The 12621-nt window shown below is 42.6% G+C and overlaps 1 protein-coding gene across 2 annotated transcripts in view; it reads right to left on the reverse strand.

Moving 5' to 3' along the window:
- The window catches only part of epsti1 (epithelial stromal interaction 1), a 33517-nt gene that overhangs the window by 8677 nt on the left and 12219 nt on the right, over positions 1 to 12621 (reverse strand). Inside the window, exons 2-7 of one of the 2 annotated variants that reach the window (XM_057335885.1) lie at positions 5999 to 6057; positions 2616 to 2699; positions 2438 to 2511; positions 2254 to 2337; positions 1712 to 1785; positions 1036 to 1123 (exon numbers count right to left, since the gene is read on the reverse strand). In XM_057335885.1, the coding sequence (XP_057191868.1) occupies positions 1036 to 1123; positions 1712 to 1785; positions 2254 to 2337; positions 2438 to 2511; positions 2616 to 2699; positions 5999 to 6057 (463 nt within the window). The remainder of the gene's footprint in view (positions 1 to 1035; positions 1124 to 1711; positions 1786 to 2253; positions 2338 to 2437; positions 2512 to 2615; positions 2700 to 5998; positions 6058 to 12621) is intronic. The other variant, XM_057335886.1, reaches the window with a different exon arrangement.

Below are 12621 nucleotides of genomic sequence, written 5' to 3' on the forward strand. Positions count from 1 at the left end.
AAGCACAATCCAGTGCCTGAGGCCTCCTCTTCTCCCGGCAGGCTGAAAGAACCAAAGATACAGACTCTAGAACGCTGTTGCTGTGTTCCTCGGCCCTGCAGTCTGAATGAATAAAGCATCTATCAGAGGGTTTTCCCATTAGTCGTACAGACGGAAGTCCTTGAATTGTGCATTTTTGAAAGTCTCAAATCCGGGTAGTGCATATACATAATTATTATGTTATAATAAATCATTATATTTATTTATTTTCATTTTTATATACAGTATGCAGTATATGTAATATAATATAATAAAATAAACGGAAGACACATTTTATACAGTATGTACTGTATGATCTGAAAACAATGATCAAAAATCACTAAAACATGGATCCTAATACTTTTTTAAATTCCTCACAAAGTGAAGAAATGGCAAAAAATAAAGTCAGAACGTGAGAAAAAGCACAACAACAGCATACTGGCCCACACTGTAGCAGCTTAAAATTTGAGATCACAGCGTGAGTTTGTAATTAACACCTCTACACGCATCCTGTCAGATTGCTTAAGTCATAGATTCAGACCCTGGCTTGTTTCCAGGTACTTTCACTCAAACAATACAGGTTATTCCAAACCAGTCTCACAGAACCCTCTCCGCTCGGTGCGAGGCATACTTGCTGTGAAAACTGGGAAGTCCCCTGAACTCTGCTTGCCTCACCATTCAGAAGCGACTTGCATCTTCGCTCTGGCTGACCGTGAATGTCTGCATGTTTACAATGATCATGGACTCGGATAGCCCTCTCTGGTGTGAGGGTAATGAGGAGATAATACGGGAGGAGTGACCCCTGCAGTTGGCCACCCCTTTACTGCAGTAGAATGTGCCATGTTGATGAAAACTCCAGAGGGAGGCATGTTTACTTTGAAAACATGTATCAAAGACGGATCAATTGGTGTGAATTACTCCAGTGCAATGGACTCTAACCTCAGCACCACAGCTATGCAGAAAAGGTTTGAACTCAGGCCTAGCGAGCATGCAGTGCATTTTTGGCCCTTTTCTTACCCAGGATGATGCTGGGATGGAATTGCTTGCTGCCATAGGAACAGTTCTGTTAGACGTCTCCACTTTTTGAAGAAACTCCCTGTTTTTCCTGCAGGAGAAAGAGACATGATTATGATGGAAGGTTTTAAGTTTTACAAACAATCTACTATAGCTTGGTTTTGTGGAAAAGACAGTAATACAGATGGTTGACTGATATTTTTCTCTGTTATCACTACACTTTATTCACATCTGCAAATATTCATATATGATTCAGAGACGTGAATGCCAGGGTTTTCATCAAAGATGTCAAATATTACAGTTATTTGGATTGAGAACAATTTGTGATAGATAATGTCTTTGGTACTTTTGGTCACATTAATCATGTGGTCAATATTTTTTTAATAATTCGTTTTTTTTAAGTGAAAGTATCAAACCACCAATTGTGTTTAGCAAAATCATCAGCAGGATGACACTTTTCTGTTTTATTAACATTGAGAATTCCTTACATTTATTTTTAATCATCTCTTAACAAAAGCTCTGGACTGTGGCCAAGATTTCTACGATAGAAATGCCAAGGATAAACATGTGCATTCATGTGTGTTGTTTTTGGAAAAATGCCAATAGAGCAGCTTGACAACCAACTTCTTCTTTGAACACAGTACACTTTAAATAAATAAAAACATGTAGACATACGTACATTTGCTGATCATGTTGGTACAGATCCTGTCTACGTTGCTCTTCTTGTTTTCTCTTCATCTCCAGTTTATTGGCCTGCAATGTAATTAATTAAGTTACTTTTTTTTTCAATTCTGATGACCTTTTCAAACCTTTATATTGCGTTGAAGTCTGAACCATCTCTCTATTTACTAATAACCACCATTTGCACTTAACTGGCCAATATAACATTTACATTTTGCACACATTTATAATTGGAATATGCAAATCCAAAACCTTACATTTAATATATATATATATATATATACATTTTCTGGCACTAACTGAGCTCAAGTTTAATATCTCTTTGCATAATTGCATAACAGTTGATGGTTTGTATGTGCCAGTTGCCTGCAGTGACATCTGGAGTTATAAAGTCTGAATTACAAAAGCTTCATAAAACAGCACATGGTCAAAGCACAACACAAATGAACTGCGTTTTACAGATGCATGAATGCAACACTCTGTTTAAAGAAAAGCTATAAAAAGTCACATGTAAACAGTTTAAACAGTCATGGTTTATACCTTATCTCGCTGTTTGTCCTTCATCTGCTGGTTCTCTTCTTCCTCTGCCTGTCTATTTTTTCTATCAATTTCCTCTTTTTGAAGCTGAAGAGTTATATAAATGCAAGATACCACAATAAGTGAACTGGTATTCTTATTACTGTTAGTAGAAATACCCCTTTTGTAGTTTAGAGAAAATAATTACCCTTTTTTTTAGTTTGACCTGGCGTGCCTCCTGTTGCTGTTTCTGTCTGACTTCTTCTAATGAAACTGCACCACCTGAGAGTAAAGTCATTTTTTTAGAAGTTTCTTTCTTTTGGTTTTGTGTATGTTTTTGAGATCAGAATGTCCATGTATTCTAATACTGTGCTCTTTTACAATACCGAGCCTCACTGGTGCCAGGTGAATGGGGCCGGGATGGTTCTCCTCCTTCCATTTCCTTAGAGCTTCTTCCTCTTTCTGTACAGCTATAAATAATATAGTAAATAAACATAAATGCTTTTCAGCATTTTCAATGGCTGAATTAGAAAACTGTCACATGTGGGCTACAGTATCACCTATTGCCCTACGAACAACATACATAAAGATGCAGTATGTAATTTGGTTTTTGAACAGCTTGTAAAGAGTCCAACACCACTCCAACACCACACCATTAGTCAAGTGCATAAATGTCTTTGTATTAAAGAGATAATTAACTCAAAAACAAAATTTATTTCTTCATTTACTCAACCTCATGTCATTCCAAACCTGTACGAATGTCTTTTTAAAAGATATTTTGAAGAAAGTTGGTACCCAAATAACCATTGATTTAAATTAGGGCTGTCAACGTTAACGCGTTAACGCATGCGTTAATTTTTTTCAAGTTAACGCGTGAAAAATATTTAACGCAATTAACGCAGCATCCGTTTGTTTTGACATTCTTTGTCTAGAGTTACATTATGTAATCACGCTCTTATTCGTGTACAGGCTTTTAAACCACTTAAGCGTGATTTTAAACAGTTGCTTTGACGCGTTCAATGAAGATAGACAGCTTCTAAACTGTGGGACGCGGCAAAACGCAACGCGAGGTCCAGTCTGGTGTAAACAGTCATGGGCTGAAGGCTGCGTCGGTGAATCGTGTTAAGTTCTCTTTCGTGCTTGAATGGATAAAACCATACAAGATTATGTCAGAAAGCCCGTTTTGTCTAGCATTTTCTTAAGCAAGACTTCAAAGTGTAAAATAAAATCTTAAATGAATGCAAAGAGTTGTGAAAATGGGAGTGCGGTGACGGTCAGATCTGCGTACTGAGACAGCTCTTAAAGGGGCCACGTTCTTAAACGTGCTGCTGTGACTCCTGTCACTAACGTTAATCAAAGAACAAAATAAAAGAAGAAATCAATGTGATTTTGTAGCTTTAATGAGAATTCTTCTGCATTTAATTGATAATTTAGCATTAAAGACTGTAAAGTGTTTGAGAGCTTCCTTCAATTTCTGTATATTTCATGATAGCTCTCAATTATATTGTTGAATGGCTATAATTAATGTTAAAATAATCAATTTAATAGAGACATCAGTTACAGTACTAATATCAAAATGTTTTCTTTCATTCATAAAATGACGCTGTTAAAGAAATATGTTGTTTCTACATCAATTTGAAGATTAAATGTGAAATTATTAAAATGTAAAAGTATATTTTAAAATATTATTGTTATGTATGATTAATCGTGATTAATCACAGAAAATGTGTTATTAATCCGATTATTTTTTTGTCGATTGACAGCACTAATTTAAATATAAGGAAACAAAAACATTTCTCTTGTGTTCCACAGAAGAAAGAGTCATATACAGAGTTTGAATGACATGAGGGTGAATAAATTATTTTTTGGGTAAACTATCCCTTTAAGGAAAAAAAGGGTACTTACAAATCAAACATACACTGCGTTCCAAATTATTATGCAAATGATATCTTTCTCTGGTTTTCCTAATTTGTCGATGCAAATGACAGTCAGTATAATTTTCAAGTAATCAACAGTTAGGGTACATTTGGAATTTTATTGAACAAACCTCCCACTGACAACAGTATTTATTTAAAAAATGAAAAACTCAAAATGCACTGTTCCAAATTATTATGCACAACAGAGTTTGAAAACATTTCATAGGTTGTAAAAAACTGAAAATGGTCATTTGTTGAATTTGCAGCATTAGGAGGTCATATTTACTGAAATCAAAAGCTATTTCAATCAAAAACATCCTAACAGGGCAAGTTACATGTTAACATAGGACCCCTTCTTTGATATCACCTTCACAATTCTTGCATCCATTGAACTTGTGAGTTTTTGGATAGTTTCTGATTGAATTTCTTTGCAGGATGTCAGAATAGCCTCCCAGAGCTGCTGTTTTGATGCTAACTGCCTCCCACCATCATAGATCTTTCGCTTGAGGATGCTCCAAAGGTTCTCAATAGGGTTGAGGTCAGGGGAGGATGGTGGCCACACCATGAGTTTCTCTCCTTTTATGCCCATAGCAGCCAATGACACAGAGGTATTCTTTGCAGCATGAGATGGTGCATTGTCATGCATGAAGATGATTTTGCTACGGAAGGCATGGTTCTTCTTTTTGTACCATGGAAGAAAGTGCTCAGTCAGAAACTCTACATACCTTGCAGAGTTCATTTTCACACCTTCAGGGACCCTAAAGGGGCCCACCAGCTGTCTCCCCATGATTCCAGCCCAAAACATGACTCCGCCACCTCCTTGCTGACGTCGCAGCCTTGTTGGGACATGGTGGCCATCCACCAACCATCCACTACTCCATCCATCTGGACCATCCAGGGTTGCACGGCACTCATCAGTAAACAAGACTGTTTGAAAATTAGTCTTCATGTATGTGTGGGCCCACTGCAACCGTTTCTGCTTGTGAGCATTGGTTAGGGGTGGCCGAATAGTAGGTTTATGCACAACTGCAAGCATCTGGAGGATCCTACACCTTGAGGTTTTCGGGACTCCCGAGGCACCAGCAGCTTCAAATACCTGTTTGCTGCTTTGCAATGGCATTTTTGCAGCTGCTCTCTTAATCCGATGAATTTGTCTGGAAGAAACCTTCCTCATTCTGCCTTTATCTGCACGAACCCTTCTGTGCTCTGAATCAGCCACAAATCTCTTCACAGTACGATGATCTCGCTTAAGTTTTCGTGAAATATCTAATGTTTTCATACCTTGTCCAAGACATTGCACTATTTGACGCTTTTCGGCAGCAGACAGATCCTTTTTCTTTCCCATATTGCTTGAAACCTGTGGCCTGCTTAATAATGTGGAACGTCCTTCTTAAGTAGTTTTCCTTTAATTGGGCTCACCTGGCAAACTACTTATCACAGGTGTCTGAGATTGATTTCAGTGATCCAAAGAGCACTGAGACACAATACCATCCATAAGTTTAATTGAACAATATAAAATTAAATGTTTACGACACTTAAATCCAATTTGCATAATAATTTGGAACGCAGTGTACACACTCACACGCACACACACACACACACACACACGCACACACGCACGCACGCACACACACACGCACACACACACACGCACACACGCACACACATGCACACACAGCACCAAGATAATATTTTACCAGTTACTACATTAACAAAACAACAAGTCTGTCTTCTATAGCAGTTGCAGCTATACATGCTGAAACTGTTTCTGATGGTAAGGTAACAATTATAGAACAGAAACATCTGGATCACATGGAGATGAAAAACACAACAAGAGTCATGTCATGACTTACTCCTCTGCAGTTCGCTGTGTCTTGAAGAATTTGGTGGTATCCGTGTGTATCCATCAGCACTGTGTAGGCAATAGAGTGCATTAAGTACATCTGCTCTTAAACTATGTCCCTGTCCATGGTGTTTTTTTTCAACATGCCAACAATGTCTCAAAACCAAGCTGGAGCACAAGTCATCTTTTCTTGTACGTCGTAACTTCTGTGTTCCATCCCCTGCCTGCGGAAGAGTGCGACATGGTTTCCAAACGACATTTCTGCATTCGCCGGTTCCATCAACTTAGTAAACAAATTCACATGTATTGCACTTCCCACGGGAAGCTTAAACAGCGACATTATTTACAACACTGGTAACAGACAATTGAGCTTATAAACCACATGGGGGAACCATGAGCAAAAGTTCTATAGTGTTGCTTTAAAGTGTAATGGATGAGCAAATCGTTCAGTATGAGGGGCCGCACAAGCCAAAATTCTCACACGCTCACATTCTCCTTTCGCACACATACATTTTCCTCTCACACTCACACATTTTAACGCTCACATTTATACATTTTTCCTCTCACACACTCACATTTTCCTTTTGCGCACATACATATCTACTCTCACACTCACACATTTTAACGCTCACATTCATACATTTTCCCTCTTGTGCTCACATATTTTAATAAATTTTAATATTTTATAAAAAATTCAAAATGTATGTAAGAAGAAAATATATGTCTGAAAAAAAATATGTATGTAAGCGAAGAATGTATGTATGTGTGAGAGAGTATAGTGAAAACGGAAGGTGTATGATGGAAACAGAAGGCGTATGATGGAAACGGAAGGTCATGCAGACACGATTATAATGTTTAGGTGAGGGTGTGATCAGCATGGCTGTATGGAAAGCCGTTTGGGTCATATTTCGCTATCAACCACACGCCTGATGTTCAGAAGACGCCTGGTTTTACAGCATTTAACACTTACAGACCCCGCAAAGTCACCGGCGTTTTCGCCGTAGAAACAGCATTAATAACAGTGTTTTAAGTGCAATGCGAACCGCCGTTCATTTCGCCATTTTTGGACTTCCATAGTACACCGTAAACGACGGCACTTCCGTGTATCAAAGATGCCGTAAAATGCCGTTTTCTATAATATTAAAATCAGCCCCGCCTTTTCAACACAGTCCAGCCCCTCCAATGAACAGGAAGACCTGTGTAGTAGAATGTCGATCTGAATAATGTTTCCCGTTTTTAACTTTATTGCAAATAATGTTTAGACTTTCATTATGTGATATTTTTACATTGGGCACGTTTTTCCTCCTTTTCGTTTATCATATGTGCACAAATGGCATATTTTTTAGAGTGTGTACTTTCATGACTCTGTGTACGTTCATGTTTGTAAAATGCATTGACTTCTTTCACGAAAGTGTCAGCCTCGGTAACGCAGTGGACCGACAGGAGTTCCGACCATATTCTTCGTTCCTTTTGAATTATTTTATTGGGTCATGTTTTTAAATGTCGGAACACTACCCTGTTGCTGACAACTGATTAAATGACAAGAAACGCTTATTAACAAGCCAACCGGTGTAAGGCCTTAAAGGGCACATATTTAGCAAAATTCACTTTTATAATGTGTTAAAACATTAATACGTGTCCACAGTGTCTGTAAACAAGCAGTCTAAACAGTTAAAAATGTGCTCACTCCTTTTTTAATAATTTGCGTAATTCAAAAACCCTGTTGGTAAAAGCAAAGATTTGAATTCTGCCGTTATTGTCGTCGCTCAACGGCAAAGCCTGCCCAGCAGTGGTGACGATCTGCCATATTTGCTTAGACACAGCCCCATGTTGGAAGTACAACAGTCACCATTGTTAGATCGTCACTGGAGCTACACAATGTCTGCACCATTGAGGCACTGCAGTTGTTCTGTATTAGGATGTACCGACCAGCATAACTGTCTCCACAGATTCACAGAGAACAGCATGGTTAAATTTCATTCATGAAGGCAATGTCCCACTGAGAATCGGTAAAGTATTTCACGTTTCCGCCAATCATTTCACGCCAGACTGCTTCACGAATGAGGGCCAGTACAACGCTGGACTTTCAACGAGGTTGCTACTGAAACCGGGAGCAATACCAACACTTCGTGTCCAGTCCTCATATCCAGCAGAAGCAGTAACGTTAAGTATCACACCTCATATTGTTGCTGAATAGTCTTTCAAAATTGCTACTCTTAATGTGCTTGTTATCACGCTATATTGGTAATGTTGCTAACAATAGAAGTACAGCGTCTACTGTATTTATTGACGCTGCCCTCACATGCTGTTGGGCTTATTGTAAACAATAAGTAAGTGTGACAGTACATGATAGAACAATGTTGAAAGCATAGTATAACTGTAGTTACGCTAAATTATACCTGCTCGACCTCCATGCAGCATTTATTCTCTGGCTCTGTAGGAATTTTACTGCAATTCCCACACGAGGACCTGCACAGCGATTTATACATTATCATGACGGACCATGCTAATGCTTATCGATCACTTGAAGAACGTTAATTTCACAATAACTGCAAAATTACAACTAACCATTCGGAAACGTCCTGTTCCATTCTTAAGGTTGTCACTTCTTCTTATGTCTCTCCATCAGTGTCAGACTCCGGTTCGTACATATAGGGCTGAACACCACTAACAATTCCTGACATTTTGATGTTTTGTTTTGGCCAGTACGCATCAGCATGCGTTCCTGAAACTCCGCCCTCCTCTGGAGACGGGGCTGGGACGAAAAGCTCATTAACATTTAAAGAGATATAAGCAAAATCGGTGCATTTTTAAACACACTCAAAAACGGGCAACTTCAACATGCTATAATAAATGATCCGCTGGGTATTTTGAGCTAAAACTTCACATACACACTCTGGGGACACCAGAGACTTATTTCACATGGCTGTAACTGAAAAACGTGCCCAATGGAAAAATACCACATAATGAAAGTCTAAACATTATTCGCAATAAAGTTAAAAACAGGAAAAGTTATTCAGATCGACATTCTACTACACAGGTCTTTCTGTTCATTGGAGGGGCTGGACTGTGTAGAAAAGGCAGGGCTGATTTTAATATTATAGAAAACGCCACATTTTATGGCGTCTTTGATACACGGAAGCGCCATCGTTTACAGTGTACTATGGAAGACCAAACGGCGAAATGAACGGCGGTTCACATTGCACTTAAAACGTGTTATTAATGCCGTTTCTATGGCGAAAACGCCGGGGACTTTGCGGGGTCTGTAAGTGTTAAACGCCGTAAAACAAGGCGTCTTCTGAACATCAGGCGTCTGGTTGATGGCGAAATATGACCCAAACGGCTTTCCATACAGCCATGCTGATCACACCCTCACCTCGATGTCTTTGATACACGGGAGCACCGTTGTTTACGGTGTACTATGGAAGTCCAAACGGCAAAATGAACAGCGGTTCGCATTGCACTTAAAACAACGTTATTAATGCCGTTTCTACGGCGAAAACGCCGTAATTTACAGCGCATGCACTACAAAACGCCGTACTTTGCGGGGTCTGTAAGTGTTAAACGCCATAAAACCAGGCGTCTTCTGAACACCAGGTGTCTGGTTGATAGCGAAATATGACCCAAACGGCTTTCCATACAGCCATGCTGATCACACCCTCACCTGAACGTTACGATTGCGTCTGCATGACCTGCCTTCAGTTTCCATCATACGCCTTCTGTTTTCACTATACTCTCTCACACATACATACATTCTTCTCTTACATATATATATGTGACCCTGGACAACAAAACCAGTCTTTATGGGTCAATTTTTCGAAATTGAGATTTTTACATAATCTGAAAGCTGAATAAATAAGCTTTCTATAGATATATGAGTTGTTAGAATAGGACAATATCTGGCTGAGATACAACCGTTTAAAACTCTGGAATCTGAGAGTTCAAAAAAATCAAAATATTGAGAAAATTGCCTTTGAAGTTGTTAATCAGGGGCACTGTGGCAGACCATCCACTCACAAAAATAAAGTTTTTATATATTTAAGGTAGGACATTTACAAAATATCTTCATGGAACATGATCTTTACTTAATATCCTAATGATTTTTGGCATAAAACAAAAATAATTTTGACCCACACAGTGTATTTTTGTCTTTTACTAAAAATGTTCCTGTGCTACTTAAGACTGGTTTTGTGATCCAGGGTCACATATATATTTCAGACATACATATTTCCCTTTCTGTCGGTCTCTCGACGTTGTGTCGAACCGACAGATTGGGGTTTGTCTTGAGAACCTATCATCTTTCGAGTATTTAGAAAAGGCCAATGAAAATTGGCGAATGAAATTTGCATGCCGGACTCCTCCCCGGATGTCCGGGTATAAGAGGGAAGCCAGCGTGCTCATTCATTCACGTTTTGTTCTTCAGAGCCTACGCATCTGACGAGCTTCTCTACGATCTTTGGTGATCATTTTTCTGCTGGAATCTACGACGTGGTGCAGCGGACGGTCCCTTCCTGCAGTGACTCTCCCCTGGGCGTCTCGGCAGTTCCGGAGGTGTTCGAGCTAATTTCCTTTCTAAAAGAGCTAAATTTCTCCAGCGTGGCTTGTCCCGCTGTTCTCATGGGTGCAACACACTCATCGAGGAGGGGGACGGACACGATGCCTGCTTCCAGTACGCTGGGGCAGACTTTGTGGCAACGTCCTGCCCGCACTGCGGGCGGTGACAATTCAGACGTTGCGTCACGAGTGGCTGTGTTCTCACGGGACTCAGCCACCACCTCGTTTGCTCCCCGTTCCGTGGCGGCAGGACTATGGCCCTGCCGTCCGCTACGGAAAGCAGCGAGGGTGATATGAGGATTACTGTGAGCAATAATCTGCCAGCCACTGGCTCGTCTGACCGTTCCCCAGGAGACTTTCCCAGGTCGCCGTGAGTGTTGGGTTGCAGCGCTCGCGGCTGGCTACATGGCGCCTCGGGTTTGAGCATGGCTCCAAGCCGCGCCCGCCCCCAGTGCCGTGTTTACCGGAAGTGCATGAGGAACTTAGTAAGACCTGGAACGCCCCCTTTCCGGCACGTTTCACGTCAAACAAAGTTCTGTCACCCTCTCTTCCCTCGAGGTTGAGACAGCTAGAGGATACGTCGATGTCCCCAGGTGGTGCCGCCATGGTGCACTCGTGCCCGTAGGCGGCGGCCACCTGGGGGGGGGCTCGACCTAGACTCCCGTCCAAAGCATGTGGGGTCTCGGCATCTCTGGTGTCGAGAGCTTACATTGCGGTGGACCAAGCTGCCTCCTCTCTCCACGCTATGGCTCCTGCCAGGCCAGGGCGTTGAGAGAGCTCCACGAGGGTAAGACCAACCCAGTGCTTATGCAGGAACTCCGCACCACCACCAACCTCGCTCTACGGGCGACCAAGGTGACCACGCGGGCCCTGGGTCGGGCGATGTCCACACTTATGGTCCATGAGAAACTCCTCTGGCCGAACCTTGCACAGATGAGTAACGCCGAGAAGGTCCGCTTTCTCGATGCACCCGTCTCGCAGGGGGGGGGGGGTGCTGGTTGGTGATACTGTCGAGCCACAGTTCTCGACAGTAAAGAAGCAGTCCTCCAGTGCTGCGACTCGGCCGCCTTGGCCCTCGAATCCCGTACACCGTCTGCTTCCCAGCAGCCCTGGTCCTCTTCGACGCCCTCCAGCTCTGGCGCCCCCCACTCAGGCGGCCCCCCTGGAAGAGACAGCGAAGAGGAGACCATCGCCCCATCAGCAGCCGCGGCGAAAGCAGAAGCGGACCTCATGGGAAGACCTCAGGGGGATCGAGGCTACCATCTGGCCCGACCCCAGCCACATCGCTGGGAAATTGGATAGGGACGGATCCTGCCCCGTCTCACCATCTGCTGGCGCCCACTTACCATCTGCTGGCGCCCACTGGCGCCCACCATCTGCTAGCGCCCACTTACTCTCAAGAAGAGAGTTTCCTCTCTCTCTGGGTTATCACAGCCGCTCCCACCCTCGGCATGACGGTGGACGGAAACTCGACATTGCGTCACGGCGAAGCGCAATGTCGAGTATAAACACCAGCCCTCAGCACTCTCAGTCAGACGTGCGTTGAGCTGCGCAGTCGCCAGTCAGGAAAAACAGCAGAGCCGATCTCCTCCCCGGGGTCCTCCCCCGGCAAGGAATCCGTACTGCTAGCCATCGAACCACCCCCGGGGGGACAATGAAGGAGATCGAACCTTTAGTCCCCCTGTCACAGTTCTGGGAGTCTGGCTCCGGCTTCCCAGACTGTCAGGCTGGCTAGGGAAGACAATCCGTCTCGGCTACGCGATCCAGTTCACCACACGCCCACCCAAGTTTCAGGGCATCCTATATACCTCAGTCAGAGGCAAGGATGCTTCCGTACTTCGGGCCGAGTTCGCCACCCTTCTGGCGAAGGGAGCGATCGAGCCCGTCCCACCAGCCGAGATGTTCAACAGGTTTTACAGCCCATACTTCATTGTCCCCAAGAAAGGCGGGGGGTTGCGCCTTATCTTGGATCTGTGTGTTCTGAACAGGCACCTATACAAGCTGCCTTTCAGGATGATCACGCAGAAGCGCATCCTGACGTCCGCCAGGTGTCAGGACTGGTTCATGGCAATCGACCTG

Source organism: Triplophysa rosa, linkage group LG6 (assembly GCF_024868665.1).
Source record: "Triplophysa rosa linkage group LG6, Trosa_1v2, whole genome shotgun sequence".
In the NCBI taxonomy this organism is placed as follows: Eukaryota; Metazoa; Chordata; class Actinopteri; order Cypriniformes; family Nemacheilidae; genus Triplophysa; species Triplophysa rosa.